Here is a 20468-nt window from a genome sequence, read left to right as displayed (position 1 = left end):
TGGTTTGATGAACAAGACGGGATTCAAATGCTTTGGCCTTTATAGCTCCCAGATCTCAACCCAACTGAACACCTGAAGCTCATTTTGGACTGAACGCCATCATCAACGCACCAAACGAGAGAATATCTTCCAGAAGGATGGCTCCATTCCTCCAGTAGAGTTCAGAGACTTGGAGAATTAGTGCTAGATGCATTGAAGCTGCGTTGGCTTTACATGATAACCAAACACCTTCAAGACATTTCATGTTGTTTTCTTCTCTAACCTGTTTAGTTTAGTTTTGTTGGCTGAAGTTTTGTCGTTTTCTTCTTCTTTTCAATTTTTGTACGGAAATTGAATACGTTGCCATGTTTCTCAGATCCAAGATTATCTTCACAGTGAATATGTTCACATTTAAGATAACCAACAGTTAAAGTTTCACCACCATCTGATTGATCACAGTCTGGTAACATGAGCTAACAGCCCTTCCACAGGCATCACAATCAGATTCACATATTGCTGAATTCTGATCATAAAAGTGACACCCACCTGCTTCTCAGCAGTGATAAAAGGACAGCAAAAGCTCAAATATAGAACTCTCTCATGGGATACAACCACAACTGTTATAACTTGGCAGATTATTTTGTGTTTATTTAGTCTCCAGAACTCATTGGGAAAAGCTGATGAAAAAAACGTGTTGTCAGGGCTTTTCAAAATATTCACAGACGAACATTTACACTACAACGGTACATTTGCTGACTTAACTCACTGTGGCAAAAATTTCTCTTTGTCGGTTTCCTTCTGTTCAGTGGTGTTTTTTTTCCCTCTGTTGAATCGGCAAGGCTTCTTGTTGTCTGCCTAGTGCACTCTATTTTTCAGGGGAAGATTGCTGAGTTATCTGCTTTTCTTTTTCTTCCTGCTGATGTGACCTGATGGTTGACAGGAAGATTTGATCCTGAGGACATTTGCTGTTAACTTACTGTGGGAAGCTTGAACTTGAAAGGTCAGTAGGGAAACTATAGTTTCTGGTTAAGCAAGAGTCCCCCAATGGGATTTTTAATGGGGCAATGGCTGGTATACACACAGCTGGCCACTTTATCAGGTACACATGTACCTAATGCAGTCCAGTATAGCAGCTCTGACATAAGATCTACTGGAACAAAGCTTCTATTTTTTTTTTTTTTTTTAAATTAATTTTTTGGATTTTGTTGTTGCTGTGTAAATTCTACTTTACTTGTATTATTTGGGTCATAATGGTTGGTGGTGGTGCACTGCATTTAAAAGTGTCCCCAATAGTTTCCCCTATTGTGTGTGTATCCATGTGGTGGATAGAATTTCAGAAGCACTTTAAATGTAATGCAGTCGAGTACATCACCAGCACTCACTATGAACCCAAAAATAAACATAGAATAGGATTATTGCCTTTTTGACAAAAACTAAAAATGCAGAAGCTTCATTAAAACAGAATATATTGCACAACTGCTGTACTGGATTGCACTAGATTTCACATACATATACCTAGTAAACTGTTGGGTGGGTGTATATACCGAATGCAGTCATGTTATTACATAGATTATTTTTCCCCCAGTGATCACTACATGTCTCTTAATATCACATAAATGTTATCTCATCATTGCAACACATTACAGTGTGTATTGTGTAATGTGTTTCCTTTCAGTTCTCGGCATGACAATTATCCTCCCATGCTGCCTTTAGTCTTGCCTGTGCTAACATGTACAGTAGCTCTGCACTCAAACACACAGAAGTTTCCTCCTGTTGGCCACTGAGCAGCTCGGTCTGAACAGTATCAGGCTACACGCCTCGTTAGGGGCATTTTGGCCACAGCGTATACATAAGTAATTCATTTCTGGTGTTAAGTAATAACTTTGATCTCTGGTTTCTACTCTCAGGAGCTGGTGCTGATGTCATATGCAAGTTCATTTCCCACTGCAGTTTTGCATTATGCTGAAACCTGTTTATTTATTTATTTTTTCCCCCCTTTTTTTCATTGAGGAAGCATAATTCACATTAAACACTCTTGCCCCTGTGGCAGAGTTCTCAAATTAAGCAACATTTTGTTCATTTACCCATGATAAAATTGTTCATTAGACAATATACTTTGCCTTATTCTTTGTTATTACCTTGCCTTGTAAATGCCTTGGGAGCAATTAAACACGTGAAGTGCCCAATTTTCCATCCTCGACTTCCAGTCCTGAACTCTATCTACATGTTGCACACATTTCCTATGAACTAATTAAAGTGAATCAATGACACAACGCTTTAAAATGGCGGCATATGTCATGGCCATCAGTGGGGAACAAAGGACCCTCTTAATTATTTTGTTCCTGCCGTTCCTGTAAATGGCTTGTCAAGGCGGCAGACTCAGTAGCCAACTCCTTGAAAAGGGGATGTCATGTACACACACTGATACATACTGTACACACTCTCACACACACAAACACACACAGACACAAACATACACAAACACTGTCCCCAGTTTCTCTGTGACGGTTCCCTCTCTGTCTTATAAAAGACTAGTAATTGTACTACAACAAAGACAATGTAAGTGCTTAAGTGTGACGGTCCCCTTACTCTTCAAAAGTGCAGCGTCCCTTATCCATTATTGGCTCTGGGGAACAATTTCTTGGATGCTGACAACCATATCTTATCTTCAAGATATTTTTTTTCCTTGTTGCAAGCCCTCCTCTGGCCCACATTGTATTTGTCTGATTTTGAAAAGTGTGTTACAGCCTAATATAAATGCATATATCCTGATCTTTTCAGCCTCCGCAGGCTGTTCCTCATTCATTTGCCCTGTTCCTCACCTGCATTCTACAGTCCTGCTGAAACATGTAGTTTAGCATGAGTATGCATTAGTCCTGTTATCAAGACTGATGGGTTGAGAGAGACCATGTTTTTTTTTTTTTTTGCCTGCCTTGCAATTATTTACTCTATCGCACTGTAATCTCAACGACTTACATCATCCTGATATAAAATATTCACCACTTTCAGTCACAGCATGGGCTGCAGATGAGTGTTTGGTGTAAATGGTGCCAAAGATGGGGTGGAAGGTTTGAAACTGCACTGGCAAATGACAAAAAGTTAATTCATGCCAGTTGTTTATGAGCACGCTTATTTGTTTAAGGGTTTCCCTTAATGCCCATCTGCATTGTTTCCATAAATGCCCATCTGCAGTCCAGGAATCTAAAACTGGCTTTGGCTACTGTAGGAAAATCAACTGGCAGTGCTCCAAGTATGTCATCTTCTCCTCTGAGAGAATAGACGGATGGGGATGGATGGATGGATGAAAGGATGCCTCGACACGCTTGTTTTCTCCACCTCGTTACAACCGTTTTCTGTGTTATCAAGAGCTTTGGCCTGCCATACTACAGCACAGCACTACACTTTGTGTTTGACAATATTCTGCCTCAGTGCTAATCGCCTCTTAATTCTTATGTTATTCCCCATCTGTGCACATGCATTTCAATCACATAGGTGGTACTGTCCAAAAATAGTGCTGGCGGCACAGCCTGGAGAGATGGGCTGTCAGTCTCCCTGTCTGATCATAAGCTATTATCCTCTTTGCCCATAGACAGGAGAGAGAGCTACACCAGTGTCTATGTGATCATGATCAATACATAATCACTTTCCTGTCACCGCAATGGTGCTATCAGGGGACAGTCCAACCGCACAGACCAGCCATTTTAGAAAAAGGGTTTGGCACGCCATCTTTCTGACCTAGAAAGGCGGGAAGGGGGGGTGAGCAGCGGTTAAGTGAGGACTGGACTCATTTAAACAGTCACTACCATGGGAGTATTACAATTTCAGTATGCTTGGATTCATTATATTAGTTCGCTATGCTGTTGCAAGAAAAGTGATGCTTATGAGACCCTGAAAGTATTTAGTGACCAAGACAGACTGCTTTGTAATTCTAAAAGACAGTGAGTCACAATAAGCATGCAGTTATCATTTTTTACATGACTTTGTTGAACAGTTGTCTAATTTGTCCGTGGATGCATTCAGCATTGCAATTTCCGAATAATAGATGTTAACACATTTAATCATCTCTGCACAGTCAAGAAGTCTTTTGTTGACAGTGACAGAAAGTGGAGACAAAAAATTGGCGATGAAGATTTTTCCAACACAATGTCAAATTCACCTTAGTGCCATGGAACATTGTAATGCCAGTTAGAGACTCAGCAGTCCATTTCAGACAGCTTTTTCAATACATGTTATGAAATGCTGAGTACAAGGCCAACACACTATCATAGCATGTAAAGGAATCAACAGAAACTTAGAAAACCATGTGAGGAGGATGTACAGAAAAGTGAACAAAACCAGTAATGTGCAACATTAAAATTACATTTGTCACAGTATCATAACAGCATGTCGCTGAGGACTGGCATGCAGAACCCATACACAGTGGTCTCATGCTTGTTTGTTTTAAGCTTTTCATGGTAGCCAGATGTCATGGCAGTGGGACCTGGAACGTGACATGACCTTTCATAGCTAATGGATAAAAATTAAATAAAAAGTGAGAGCTCTTGATTTGTGAATGGAGAGTGACGGTTCCTAATAAGCATGTAAGGGCTTGGAAATAGGTCTCTAAAGTGCATGAAATTTTACAGGTGTACCAAAAAAGTGGCCAGAGAGTATAGTGACTTTGCATGATATGGCAAACATCACACATCCACATGGAGCAACGTTAGCCTTTCAGGTGGAGGCAGTGAGACTAATCCAAAACATCCATCCATCCATTATCTTTACACCGCTTAATCCTCATTAGGGTCGCGGGGGGGCTGGAGCCTATCCCAGCTGACTCAGGGTGAAGGCAGGGGACACCCTGGACAGGTCGCCAGTCTATCACAGGACTACACTTAGAGACAGACAACCAAGCACACTCACATTCACACCTACGGATAATTTAGAATCACCAATTAACTTCAACATGTGTCATGAACTCACTACAGAATTGGTGGACACAAATGCTTGACTCAGTAGGTTCGGGCAAAAGACAGGTTTAATGGCAGTCCAACAGCGGCGGGCAGAGGCAAGGTCCAAAAGCAGAAACAAGGTCGAGATCAAACAGACTGTGACTTAACTTGAATAACGCTGGTACGAGGACTGTGAAATGCAACGAACTGGCGCCGAGACAGTGAGACACACAGGGTAATATACACGAGGTAATGAGGGTAGATGGGAAACAGGTGTGGGGAGGTAATCAGGGAGCAGGTGAGACAAGACAAATACAGGAAGTAAAACTAGAACAGAACACCCAGTGAAGTGATTACAAAATAAAACAGGAAAGGCGAGACATAATGTGCAGACATGAACAGAAACTTGACAGACATGACAACATGTTTTTGGACTTGTGGGAGGAAGCCGGAGAACCCAGAGAGAACCCACGCTGCACGGGGGAGAACATGCAAACTCCACGCAGAAAGATCCTGGTGCCCCCACCGGGATGCGAACCAGCGACCTTCTTGCTGCGAGGCAACAGTGCTAACCAACTGCACCACTTTGCAGCCCTAATCCAAAACATGTTTTGTCTAATTCAGGGAATATCATCTCCCAGTTCACTAGCTATCCATTCTTGTCTACACTAAAAAATTAGCCTGATGTTCCTTCACAGCCCTGGCTCTGTAAGTGGGAAGCAAACAGAGTGGCTTGGACCGATTTGCACAATACTTTCCAATGTGTCCTGTGCACATTTGAACAGTAAATGTGGCACACACTAACTAGCTAAATATCAGCAATCTGTCTCCAGAATCACAGACTCCACCATTAGTTAGAAGTTTCATCTGACCTAATGGATGTTATTTCAATGTTCACTCTCCTTACAGCTCTGTCCTGAGGGAAAGATCTGTTTGCTAAATTCTCATGACTGCTACCTTCACTGTAAGAACTTGAGCTCATTTTAGGGAGGAACAGAACATTGTAGTGAAAGCAGAAACTGCTCCTGTAGAACACCTTTCAGGGCTTTTCTCGAGGGGAGAAAACTGTACCTACTCCAGAGTAGGTACTCCTGAGCAGTCAACACTGGGGCTTAACACTGGCTGGATTCAGAGAGAATACCACGTACCATTTTTCTGCCTTCTCAGTGTTGTCTATTAAGTTGCAGGCTCTTCCCCTCTAACATTGCCGTCAGCAATGTAAAATTTGCCATATAGGCAAACATATCAAACCCCCCATTGTTCTATTATCTACGTTTACAGAATTGGAGTTACACCTAGTAACTGCTACTTGTCGTTGTTGTGGTGCACTCTGAGTTGACGTCTCGGTGTGTTGGAATTACACTGATGACAGTGGTAGGAGTGAAACAAAACGATGCTGTGTTTAAAGAATAAAGCAGTGAGCTCCAGCTTTTATTTTGATTAGAGATTAAAATATTGGTTAGAGGACTCTTAACTATATATATATATATATAGTTGGCAGACAGTAGGTAGGAAGTGGATGCTTACTTTTAACTTAGTGTTTTTAGCTTTATATATATATATATGTGTGTGTGTGTGTGTGCTGTGTTATCAGATGACCATACTACTATTGTTTTCTTTCAAGAAAACTTTATATCTATCAATATCTACTTTATTTCAATCTTACTGCAGCAACAAGCCATCCAAAATTCTGAGCTGTTATGCAACCTACTGCCCCTCTGCCTTTCTGTCTTTTTATTCCGGTGTTTCTCCCTCCCCCTCTCTTTCACCCCCCCCCACAGTGTAAAGCCAGTCAGACATAAACAGTATTGTTTTACCCGGGTAGGGCTCACAGCAGGGCACTGTTAGCCCCACGCCTCATGCAGCCCACAGCTCTCCCCATGCCTCAGTGATATCCCTTCTCTATGGCTCACTGCCTGCATACATATGAATGCCCCCTGTCTTCTACCCTTCACGCTTCTGAGCTGGTCCAAGCTGGGAAGAGCTGAGATGTTACACGGCTGCCATGCTTGTTGGACGAAGGGATGTGGAGGAGAATTGTAGAATTCAAGCACTAGTAAATGAACTGTAATGACACATTCTTCGGAGTGATTATAGGTATGATGGTACTTGAGCTGCTTGTGCTTTCCCGTGATACGATTTGCTGAGTTGCGTTAAGCATGCTGAGGGTGAATTCTGGGCAATGTGAGGGAAAAAAGCAAGTCATCATCTTGTCATAAAAATAAAACTGTTACGCCTATAAACACTTTATTGAAAACTGCAGTTTTGTGCACTGCAATGCTTGTGCTTTGTAAAGAACCCTAATTGTGGAGGAGCCCATCACGCCCGTCTATCAGCATTAAACTATGGCGTCAATTTGACAAGAAATACTGAATAAAACTGTCTTGATGCCACTAGTTGGGGTAAATGAATATAATGGTATACACCATCGCCCATAAAAACACATTCCTCTTTTTATTTCTATCTCTACACATCAGTAATCACTTTGACCAGTTGCAGTGATGACATCCTAAGTCCCAAGTACCAGGTGAAACCAGTTCTGACTTCAGGATCTGACTGAAGAGTGGGACTTCCTGCCCATTGACAGCATCAACCAGCTGGTGGACAGTATGCCACCATGTCTGAACACAATGATCCGTGTCAGGGGTGGTCAGACTCAATATTAGTGACTAAGGGACATTTAAAGAGTAATATTGGACATTCTTTTGCATGAAATCCCCTCAAATACATGATGTTTCCTGTTAAAGGGACCAAGGTTGAAAAACTGAAACTAAACCCTTAATCCTATTGTTCAATACCTCCAGTTTAGTTTAAGCCTGAATACACAGTTTGAAAAAGTTAATTGTGGTTTATTTTTTACTGTGATATGTATTGTATGTATATTGTGATATCAATATAGTTTTGAGAGGATATACACTTTAACTATCAAGAATAAATCACATTGTCACAATCACTTCAGGAGAAGACGTAAAAAATATTTTATTCCAACTGCATGGGCAACGGTGCATGTATATATTTTAACATTTAATCATGCTTGAGCTTTTGTTGTACATCAAATAAAATGTGTTGTTTTATTGGGTAAAATACTGCTGACCAGTATATCACAAATATCTGTGAAATCCCTGTGCGTAGATGAAGCTATAGACAAGTGTAGTGTCTAATTTTCAAATTAGTTTCCTTTCCCTTCCACCCTGCTGTGTACAGTAAGTGTCTGCAAATGAGTATCTTGTGATGGCTCAAAGCTACGTCTTTATGACTTGCCACTGTTTTATTAGCCTTGCAACACTTTGAAGGAAGAAGCAGACTATACAGATGAAGCTGTGTTGTAGGATAATGTGTTACAGAAATAAGCTGCAATGTCCTTCCACAGCCATTGTGTGTCACACCGGGCTGCATGCCCCAATTTGTCCCCGGTCTGGTTCAAGGAAGATTCCTATTGATTTCCTATCCCTGAGCCAGTGCACAGAGTAAATAGGAAGTGTGCACTATCATTTCTGTTGGCTGATAAAACATAAGGCTAGACCCCCATGTCTTTATTATGAGGCTTCCTTCAGCCACCAAAAGCTCTACAACCAAAAAACTACAGCTGTAAATATGATGTAAATGGTTCATATACAGTAATGACATCCTTTGGAAATGATGTGTGCTTAAATTATCGGCGTGGTATTAAAGCCTGTGAACTTCAGGACGTGATTAATGAGATTACACTTAGCCAGGGAAAACAAGCGTGAATGCAGGCTGTATTTTCAAACATGCTTAGTGTGTTTCACCCTGCAGGCCGCTGGCCAGACCAACAGAGGGAGATTTGCTTTCCCAGGAAAAGGTGATATGCAATCCTTCAGTGTCTGGGCATCTGTTAGGCAGCCAGAGTAAAGTGAGACAAATCCATTTAGACACAAAATAGCATGATTGCACCTACTTCCACATTTCTAGCAGGTCTGACCAAGAGTGATGTGTAGCACTTCCTTGCTAGGGAGGCTGCCAAAGCGGTGCAGGACATCAGCTGCATTCCAGTGAACATTCTCCATTTTCCAGTGTAGGCTTTTTACATAATTCCTCCCTGCATGACTTTTGTTTTTAGCAACCATTCAGCTTTTTCATCCCTGGAAGTTTATATTGTAGGTGTTGTGTTGCTATTATTGTAATCAGCACAATGCTACAGGCCTCAAATAAAAGCTAGAGACCATATTCCTCCTACAATTGGGTTTCTGTGCCCATTGCCTGGCCTAAAGCTGCATCCATTTCTGCAGTGTCCCTGAAATTTCTGTGCATTATCAAGGGGAAGTACGAGCTAATCTGCACTGATTTGAAACAGGACCAAAACACTGGCTTTCCTAATCCCTCATTTTTTATCAGGGGTGGTGAGAAGCATTTTACCCCTGTGGGAGAGAAAGAAAGAGGGAGCTATTTCATGCCTCACTGGTTCCACTGTTTTTATGAAGATTTTTTTTTTTTTTCTTACCCCTACTTCCCCACTTCAATCTATAGTGTAACTGAATTTAAAAAAGCCTGTTTGCAATATTCAGACACCTTTTAGAAGTAAGAAGGTACTTTTCATAATTAGGGATGTGTAGATGTCTGCTTTCTTTCCTCTGTAGTCGTAGTAATTTAACTTTATGACAGAAAAGATTATGTATCTCTAAAAAAACAAAGGAGGTGCAATTTCCTTAGCTGTCTTTCATTTTATTCATTTGACAATTGGCAAACACCTATGGCACACAGGATATAATTTGCTTTCCAGAAATACTGCATGAGCGCACCAATTTCTATTAATGCACACATTTGTGGAATACAGTTCATATAATTATGTTTCCTTACATTCTGACAACAAATTTATTTGACACATTATTAATTGTAACACTTTTGTGGGAAGTTTCCCCATAAACCGCAAATGTAGAGCTGTGTATTGCAGACATGAAGAATCTCATACTGAGGTGTTTAAATTTATAGTAATGTGAGATTTTTTAGCTACACATGTGCAGCTTCTGCTGAGCACAAACTGTGCTATAATATGCAGTGTTAATAGCTACTGAAACGTAATAACACGAAGAGCATGCTGGCCGTGTTTATATGAAGATGGAGAGTAAGTGATCTCAATGACACTCGAGTGGATTCAAGAAAAGAACATTTTATCCAAGTCCATCAGGAGCTGACATCAAGTCATAATGTTCTGTTTTTTTTTTTTTTTTTTTTGCTGGTGGCAGTGCAGCAAGCAGAAACACGGAAAGAAAAAGAGCTCATTGATCTGCGGTGATCTAAACACTGCAAAAGGCAAGGGGTGTAACAAGCAGAATGAAATTTACAAGGTAAGCTTTGGCAACACAACAGCATGGGTCATCATAAGACTATGAATTACTAGAACACCTCTGTCTCAGAGGACCACTTGAGGCTCTCTCACTGTGAAATAATTGGGTTGCAACAGTGAAACTGCTACTCCAGTTAGAGTGCAAAGGTAGCTTTTGCTTTGTTTTGCTGTTACAAGACCGCAGACACTGCAGTGACTATTAATCAATGGTTGACACATGTAGATGATGGCATAAAGCAGGAGATAAATCCCAAAACTACCACAAAGGTGTGAAAATCATCTTTTGTGCAGCTGTCCTAATGAGAGTGCATTCTGTTTTTCAGCAGTAATGCATTGCTGGAAGGATTTGGGTTTAAATATCTATTCCCAGTTAGTTTTGAGTATCTTGTAGGTTAAGTCATCACTGTGCTGCACATTGGTCAGCAGTTCAGCGGGGATTGTTCCAGTGCTTGTTGAGCCAGAAAAAGACAACACAGCAACAGAACACAGATGTCTGATTTGTAGGTTCCACACTGTGAATCTTGAGACTGTGTTTCCATCACATCTGGCGTACAATTTTTCTTTCTTCTTTTTCCTGTTTTAATTCATTACCAGAACTTCTGAATCACAATGCTGCAGCCAGAAGTCGTACTTGGCGCAGATCTTTACATTACAAGCCTTTTTGTTTGCAGTGGACAGATTTAGGTGCCGGTGGCAGGACCTGAGCCGACTGCGATGAGGGACATCTCCCTTTGTTGTCAGAACACCTCTAAACATCTTTCACAGAAACAATTACCATACCATCTGTAGCTACCTGCCAGTGTGTTGCTCACTGTCAGCATGTCGACTTCTTTTCTCTCCTTTTTTCTCACACACATTCCTCACACTGGGACTGATGAGGAGCTTGGTCACTGTGAATTAAAATGGATGAGTTTAATTGCGTTAATTGTCTCTTTATATTCAGATTTTCTGTGCACTTTTTCCTGATACCTTATAATAGAGCTGTGAATGGCGGATTGAATTGTCACTAATGTATTTTCTGATTTGCCTTGAGCATTTGGCACAGCTGGAATATTGATGAAGCTCCATGCATACATTTTCTTCAAACCTCACAAGGCTGGTTTAATAGAGAACCTAATTTCTACTACATTGGGTATTGTTGGGGTGAAGGTAATGGCTAATTGCAGGACTGTTAAAGGATCTGTGATATCCAAGTAGCATTTTAAAAATACATGTGCCAATAGTTACATTAGCAAAGCCAAACTTTTTATTAGGAATACTCTTTACAGAAGGTGAAGTGTTTTCTTTGTGTGTGAAGGCTTCGTGTTTGCTTTAAGTGAAGCTCCAAGATGTGTGAGTATCTAATAACCTTCAACAGTGTTCTCAGGTGTTTGATGTGTGCACTGTAGTCTAGCAACTATAAATGTATAACTTGGTGATCAATAGATGCATTTACTTTTCCTGCTATACTACAATAAGTATATGACAAATGCATCGCTGTCAGGTTAAATGCACGCTAGCTAACAAATGCAGTGTCAGGCAGGACCAACCAGACGACTAACCGTCGCTGTCTTCACTACTTTGCTCACTTAGGCCAAACACTTATTACAACATATTTCTTCTGGGATCGTGTCACATTTGCCACACATAATTGACACTTTGACTCTAGAACTGTACACACACAAGATGGATTAACAGTAAGGGGCAGCATATTACCAGAACAGTTTGTGGAAATACACTCTCTTACAATCCATGTTAAAGCAAAGGTCCTGTTGAAATTTTGACAGAGCTAGGCAGGGCCTAGCTTTTTTTTTTTTTTTTTTTAAAGTGAATCACAAAGTTCAATTGCTCTAAATGGAACTGGATTTTTGAAAGAAATCAACCTCACATAGGGTTGAATAGTCCCATAATGACTAGCTTGGCACCTCCACATTTCACTTTATTCCCATGTAGAGATGATTACTTATAGCTTTGCAGTTCATAATTCTGTCCTTCTGCACAACAGGTACCCCGGTCACCAGGGTAACAGCTACAGATGCCGACGATCCAGTGTATGGGAACAGTGCTAAACTAGTCTACAGCATACTGGAGGGGCAACCATATTTTTCCATAGACCCCAACTCAGGTAAGGGCAGTCCTTCACTTGTTGCTGTGGTAATGGTGAGGGCACAAATGTTGTGAGGGTTGCACTGAAATTAACTAATTAATTAGAGCGCCACACACTGTAAGCCATTTAAGAGTATGTTTGAAACACTGCTTGAAAGAACCTGCTGTCCAGGATGGCCATGTCAACTTGCTTACTGCCATGTCAACCGCAAACTTAAATTTTACACGATAAATAACATGCTAAAGGCTCAGCACACAATAGTACAGAGTCCACTGTAATCACTTTGACTTTAAAGAAGAGGACACCTCTGTGGGGCTGGAGAAAGCTCTTTGTACCGGTATTCATTGTTTGCCTGACAAAGCCTGATGAAGATCTCTGTGAGATCGAAACGTTGCTTCATTAAATTTAATGGGCACTATTAATACAATGTGCAAGTCCTTTGTCTGTGTCTAACCAATGGAGAGCATAATGTATTACAAAATGTAATGAATGAAAACCACGCCCATAATGGGACAAAAAGGAAAGAAATGGGCTTTACAGTCAGATCGTGATTACATCTAGGGATTATTTCAACAGTCTTTTTCTTGTAGACAGGGCCAGACACACCAGGGCAAAGCCTTTTAGTATTTAAACATTGTCCTTTTTCATTGCCTGCTTCAACTTAGATAAATGAGCTTACAATGTTGCCTTAGGTCAAGTTGTGGGCTATCACTATTTGACCGAGTTTCTAGCTAAGTACATCCAACTGACAGTTAGGAATAACTTTAGCAAAGAAGGGTCAGGTTTCTCGTGCAAAGATGCGGATAAGGTACCACCCCAACTGCAGGACCTTTAAAGCTTTAAAGACCCAACAGTATCAGATCCCCAACAAACAGCTGAATGTCTACGTGGTAACTGTGAACACTTTTATGTATTATGCAGAGGGATATTATGATGTAAGTTTTGCGTTTGTAAACATTTTGACAGTCACCCGACTGATAACGGAAAATGTCCTATACTAGTTTAAGCATATTGCAGTAGTTATTATAGAAGGGTTACAAGTATTTATAGGTGCTAACCAGATTTTTTCAAGCCTTCCACAGTTACCAGAAGGCAGATTGTCCCTGCTCTGAACTGGTTTACCAGCAAAACTCATTGCACCTCGGAAACACTGAATCACTCTGTTTTATTAGCGCAGAATGAATTAAAACCACACCGAGCTGATTAGAAACCAGTGGCTGTTTCTTGTCTGGAAAACACCTCAGACATCTAGACATCCATTATCTATACACCACTTAATCCTCACTAGAGTCACAGGAAACAGAGTCCATCCCAGCTGACTCAGGGTGAAGTCAGGTTCACCTGGACAGGTAACCAGTCGATCACAGGGTTACATTTAGAGACAGACAACCAAGCACACTCACATTCACACCTACGGACAATTTACAATCACCAATTAACCTCAGCATGTTTTTAGACTGTGGGAGGAAGCTGGAGAACCCTCTCTGGGATGAACCAGGAATCTTCTAGCTATGAGGCAACGGTGCTAACCACCGAGTTACCGTGTAGCCCTCATCTGTACATGAAATAAAAAAAAAAACTAAAAGGACATGTAGAGTATGTGTAGTTTAGTTTTATATCACTTCACATTCATTTCTAATGTTGCCAGAGTTTCAACTGCATATATATACCTGTGCTGTAAATGCTGTCAACTCAAATGGAAAAGACTGAGTGACTGAGTGAGTGAACCCCATTTTTAATGTACAAGTGTGCTGTCTGCAGGTGCTACAGGTTGCACAGGTTCCAGCAGGTGGAGAGGCAACAGCTTCCCACCTGCTGGCCCACCTGAGGTGATCTCACTCTGTAGTTGCACATTATGCTAAAAGTGCACACACTTTAAGAAAGTAAACCCCATGCTGACTATGTTAATATGTACATTCAAAACAACGGCCAGAGAGACTAACATTGACTATCTTGTCCCGATGGCACATGTCAAGGTGCGGGACATATTAGGCAGCACATGAATAGACCGTTCTTGAACATAAAGTGTAAGAAGCAGGAAAAATGGGAAATGTGAGGATCTGAGAGACTTTCACAAGTTGTGATAGTAGAACAACTGGGTCAGAGCATCGTCAAAACAACAGGTCTTGTAGAGAGTTCTTGCTTTGCAGTAGTTAGTATCTACCAAAAGTGGTGCAAAGAAGGGGAACCGCTGAACTCATGACAGGATCAAGGGTGCCCGAGGCTCAGTGATGCACGCAGATAGCGAAAGCTTGCGAGGTAGGGAAAACCTTAGTGCTGGAGATGAAAGAAAGATGTCAAAACACACAGTGCATTATACCGTGGTGCATATGTGTAGCTGTACACCAGACAGAGCGCTCATGTCCATGTGCATGTCATGAAAACTTGCCCTCAGAGCTATTTTGGCAGCACAACTTACGCAATCTTAGGCAGGTGGTTTCGCATTGAGGCTGATCAGTGTATATGTCTATATCATTATGCAAGCACACCTCTACTCAGCAAGCCTGTGAGGGACAACATTATCAAATACATGCTAAAAGGGAGCTGACAATGTTGGTTATAGCTTAAAAAGTGGTGTAACAACAACAGGACTGCAGGTAACTCAGCCCATCTGTTTTTTGAAATGCTTGTAGATTATCGCTGCGTGAGGCTCCCGTTAACTCGGGCTGCCAGGCTCACTTTCTTTCTTCACCGCTTCCCTTTACAGCTGCTCACTCATGCACACTTATGCTTCAAAACATAAGCTGTACACTGGGGCAAACACGTCTATTACTGGGGGCACTATAACCAAACTGAGGAGTTTATGGGTTTAATTAAAACATGAAATATGAATATAATGCAGAAACCTGGTAAGAAAAAATAAACATTTTAAATATGGAAAAAGCACCCACACAACCTAGAAGATAAGTGAAAGAGAAATACAGTCTACACAATGTAGCTCTCAGTAAATTCGATGGGTCTCACAGAGCTCTTAATCAGGCTATGTTGATAACATCACAGATGGAAAATATGATATACTCACAATATCACTCAAAAGTGATTGGAATCTGCATATTAAAATAATCCAGCATTGTACAGAAACGGAACAATTATATTGCAGACGTGTGTAGCCTTTCACAGCAGGAAGTGTAGATGCATGTAGGTGGCTGAGGAAAATAAAGGCTTTTTATCAGTGCAATACATCGACACATGGTTTATTAATATCAGTGGTATTATGTTGGTCCTGGTTAAGCAAGGTCAGCTGATTATCAGTGAAACAATACTCTGTAGTTCACCAATGGGCTGCACGGAATTCATAATTTAAACTATCAAATATATATGAACAGAGTTTTGCATCCATGAGTTGCATGTTTTCGTTCAGCTGTAAATGCTAAATGGGCCAAAACTCATATGCTGCAGTGTTGTGTAACATCACTGGGTTATGGATTCCACATAATAATGATTCTTCCTTTCACAAGGAAAACTCTTCAGCAGTGTCATCATGCATAAAGTTATCTCAAAACAGATCCAGATTGGATCTTTAATTGCTTTTTCAGCTGACTTTTTAACATGTGTCTGTAAGCAATATGATTAAATAATGGTGAAATTACATTAATAAGAAATGAGATGGAAATCGACGGCTCACAATTTGGAAAACAGCACACAATAAACAAGCTGCAAGAAAGGGAGCTCCAAAATTTATGTACATAATTAGAATGAACACTTTGGGCTCGTTCTCACCGCTATAGGCATCACAATCTCGAAGCATCTGCAGCCGGAACGTGGCTTTAGAAAACACGCTGAACGGACAATTTAAGGATTAGCATTCATGCTTTGTGTGATTGTGGAGCACATGCAGATGGCTCATTCGAGTGAGCCAGATGTTTTAATGAATGTTAATGAAAAATAAAAGGTAAGGGGAAAACAACCATTAGAATGTGTTTGACACTTACAACACCACATTGGAAATGAAAAGCATTCAATAAATAAATAAACATCATGCCCCAATTCATCACTTGGTTAATGGTCGTTGACAAAAAAAAAAAAAAAAAAGTTGAGGCAAATATCTATGGAAATGAGTGTTTGTCTATCCTCCCTTTTCAGTGATTAGGAATTAATTTGAATAATTAACGATGATCAACAGAGATGAGAGTGTTGCATCTAGTAGGATGACTTAAGTACATTGTGTGTGTGTGTGTGTGTGTTTGTGTGTTTGTGTGTGTGTGTGTGTGTGTGCGTGTAAGTATGAGTACAAATGACTTGTTTGCATTGCTGTTTTTACAGAGAGATTCGTTTATTGTGTGGGGAAAGGTGGTCCTACCTTGTTCTCAATCAGAGGTTGCACTAAAGTCAGACTTGGGATACATTTGTACAGCATGACAGTATGCTGAGCATAAAGCTGTCCATATGTACTTAGTTATATCCGATTGTTGTTATTGACAGAGAGCACAGTGCAATAACAAGTGGCACTTTAAAATATTTTATTTGGGCATGTTAATGGCTTAAAATGGCAAAGACTTGTTGGTTTGGATGTTGCATTTACAGTATGTTCAGTGTCCCCTCTCAGAGAGGCCCATGTATATTCACAACATACTACGTACTGTACGTAGTGTTGCAGCTAACAATAATTTTACTTTATCTGTCCTTAAACCTGAGATGTCCTCCTAATATGTGTCTCTTGCTTTCTTATGAAACTGGCTATTGCAGTGATCTCTTGAATATCAGCATTGTTATTATATATTTATACATATAAAAAGCTTTAATAGAAATGTAGCAAACTATTCTTGTGTTACCATGCCACTGTCTATTCAAACTGCTTCTCTATTCATTTTTCAAATAATGATGCTGTGCAAATCTGTTATTGAACAACTTTTCTATTAGTACATTCCCATAATGCTACGCCACCCAGCATCACTTTATTTACTGAACATTTGGATAACTTGTATATGGCATGCCATTTAGGAAATTATGAATGTATGGAATGAAACTCTGAATGTATATAATGAATCTGTATGGGTTTCCATAGAGATGGCGGTGCGCAAAAACACAGCAGCCCCTTCAGGAGACAGTGAGAGTTGAATGTTTTGCGTGTCTATCCCAGATGTTCATTCCAAAAAACTTACAGCTGAGAGACTTTGCTGAACCTCAGGACAATGAACGTTGCTAAAATTGCAGCGCTATATTGTGATTTGGACATACAACACCAACTCGGAGTCCAATCGGAGACTATGTCAGCAGTTACCCGAGAGAGAAGGAAGCGCAACGAACGTAAACAAAGGAGGTTCAAACAGTTTATGGAGAGGATGTGAGGAGTCCCTGACAATGTTCAGTGTCCTGCTCTGGGAGAGTTCAGAGGTAGCTGTCTGTCTGTCCACCCAGAACCATGTCATCTCCTTCAGCTGTATGGCAGTCGGGGATGTTGTCATGGAGCCATGTTTCTGTAAAAGCAAACACACACCAGTCTGTCCACTCTCTGCGGGTTTCTCTCAGCGAACATAACTCATCCAGCTTGTTGTTGAGGGAGCGTACATTGGAGAGTAGGAGCAACGGTCCTGCTGGTCGGGAGGGGTTAGCCTTTAGCCTAGCATGGATTCCAGCTCTCTTCCTCCTCATTTGTTTACGTTCGTGCCACTTTCTTCTCTCTCGGGTAACTGCCGGTGTAGTCTCCGATCGGACTCCGTGTTAGTGTAGTGTGTCCTAATCACAACCGAGTGTCGCAATTTTAGCAACATTCATTGTCCTGATATTCAGCAAAGTCTCTCAGCTGTAAGTTTTGCGGAATGAACGTCTGGGATAGACAAGACACTCAAAAAGTTCACTTTTGCCGTCACCTCTATGGAACCCCTTACAGACTCATTATATATATTCAGACTGTTGTATATATATTCAGACTGTTATATATATATATATATATGTGTGTGTGTGTGTGTGTGTATAGCATCTTGTAACTGAGAATTCTTTAAAAACCTTTTGAAAGTGCTGAAGCCTAGGGATACTGTCATTATCGGAGCCTTTACCCTCTAAAATGGATCATTATACAGCCTTTTGGCTGCTGGGAGGAAGGACCTCCTGTGCCGCTCAGTCCACGATCGCAGAGAGATGAGCCGCCCACTACGACTGCTGCTCTGTTCTGCCAAGATGTGGTGGAGAGGGTGGCTGGCATTGTCTCTGATGTCCTGCAGCTTGCTCAGCATGCGCCTCTCCCCCATAGTCCCCAGTGGGACTATGCTCCCGCCTATCACCGACCCGGCCTTCTTTACCAGCTTGTCCAGTTGCTTGGCATCCCTGTCTGTGATGCTGTCTGTCCAGCAGACAGCAGCATAGGAGAGGATGCTTACTACCGCCTCATCGAACATCTGTAGCATCTCCCCACAGACATCAAATGATCTTAGCTTCCTAAGAAAGAACAGCCGACTCTGTCCCTTCTTGTAGATCCACATTGGCCGACCAGTCCAGCTTGTTGTCCAGGTGCACACCTAAGTATTTATAGGTCTGCACCCTCTCGATACTAACAGGCTGCAGGGAGAGTCTGGACCTACAGAAGTCTACAACCGTATTCTTGGTCTTGGACGTGTTCAGGAGAAGGCCATTCTGCTCACTCCAGTCACTAAAGGCCCTCACAAGGTCTCTATACTCCCCCTCCTGCCCTCTCCGCACACATGCCACAATGGCTGTGTATTTCTGGACGTGGCAAGACTCAGAGTTGTGCTTGAAGTCTGCTGTGTACAGAGTGAACAGGTAGGGGGTGAGAACAGTCCCCTGCGGAGCTCCAGTGCTGCTCATCACTGTCCCTGAGACACAGTTTGCCAGCCTGACAAACTGTGTTCGTCCTGTCAAATAGTCTGTAATTCAGGCATTGACGGAGGGAGTCGCTCCCATTTTTCCGAGCTTCTCTCTCAGTAAGAGAGGCTGTATAGTGTTAACAGCGCTCGAAAAGTCAAAGAACATGATCCTCATATAACTCCCTGGCTCGTTCAAGTAGGTGTAAGCCTGGTGGAGCATGTAGAGAACAGTGTCGTCCACTCCAATGCTCTCCTGGTACCCGAACTGCAGGGGATCATTAGCATGTTGGACCTGCTGTCTCAGGTGGTGAAGAAGCAACCTCTCCAGAAGAGTCTTCTTCCTGTGTGACATGAGGGCCACCGGTCTGTAGTCATTGAGCTCAACTGGGCGCCCAGCCTTGGGTACCAGCACGAGACATGATATTTTCCACTGGACTGGGACCCTCTCCATCTGCAGGCTGTAGTTGAAGATCCTCTCAGAGCGGCTAAGCCATTTGGTCAGCGCAGGCCTTCAACAATCTGGGACACACTGTCTGGACCAGCAGCCTTCCCTGGACGCAGTCTTTTCAGTTCTGCCCTCACCTTCTCCATTGTAAAGGACAGGGGGCAGGTGGTTGAGAGGGGGGGAGCAGTTGTAGTGATGGATCTGCCGTGAGGAGAAGATGGAGAAGGAGAAGGGGGGAATGGAGGAAAGGCAGCAGCTGGAGGCGGGGAGGGGGGTTGGTGGTGCTGTAACAGTGGGTGCCGGACAGGTCCCCCCAGGTGGACCCCAAGTCAAACCTATTGAAGAATATGTTGAACTCGTTGGCCCTTTCCAGACCACCAACTGTAGTCAGGCTGTTCTTTTGTTTATAGCCAGTGATGGTCTTCATTCCCTTCCACACCTCTCTGATGTTATTGAGCTGCAGCTTCCTCTCCACCCTCCTCTTGTAGTCCAGTTTAGCTTGTTTCAGGCTCCTCTTTAACGCCTGCTGTACCTCTTTGCGCTTTCCCCTGTCACCATCCCTGAAGGCTGCCTTTTTCTGGTTAAGGAGCTTCTTGATGTCACAGGTGATCCAGGGTTTATTATGAAAACAATGCACAGTCCTCACAGGTGCAACAGCATCTCTGTAGAAGGTCAGGTAGCTGGTGAAGCAGTCCACTTTCCTGTCATAAAAGCCTTGTGTTTCAAACTTAAAATGTTACCGCGATACTTTTCTACACATTATTTTGGAAATGATTTTCATTTGTACCCACAGAGCAGTGATGTAGGCACCAAGAGAAAATGGATGTCAAGACATTTCATGTCGAGTTGTAAACATTATATGTGAAAGTAACCCTGCAGTGATCTACGACACTAAAGTGACCAACTGGTGCAAATCACTTTGTTGTGTTGATTCAACAGTTGCCAAATGCTCCATTTTATA

At 41.8% G+C, this 20468-nt stretch overlaps 1 protein-coding gene across 1 annotated transcript in view; it reads left to right on the top strand.

The window, feature by feature from the left end:
• The window catches only part of cdh8 (cadherin 8), a 97143-nt gene that overhangs the window by 50897 nt on the left and 25778 nt on the right, over nt 1–20468 (top strand). The window contains exon 3 of the mRNA XM_008280428.1: nt 12200–12319. Coding sequence (XP_008278650.1) covers nt 12200–12319 — 120 coding nt within the window. The remainder of the gene's footprint in view (nt 1–12199; nt 12320–20468) is intronic.

The sequence above is a fragment of the Stegastes partitus genome, unplaced genomic scaffold, assembly GCF_000690725.1.
Source record: "Stegastes partitus isolate 25-593 unplaced genomic scaffold, Stegastes_partitus-1.0.2 Scaffold193, whole genome shotgun sequence".
NCBI classification, from domain to species: Eukaryota; Metazoa; Chordata; class Actinopteri; family Pomacentridae; genus Stegastes; species Stegastes partitus.
The sequence above is the reverse complement of the archived record's forward strand: the minus strand, read 5'-3'. Positions and strand labels throughout refer to the sequence as shown.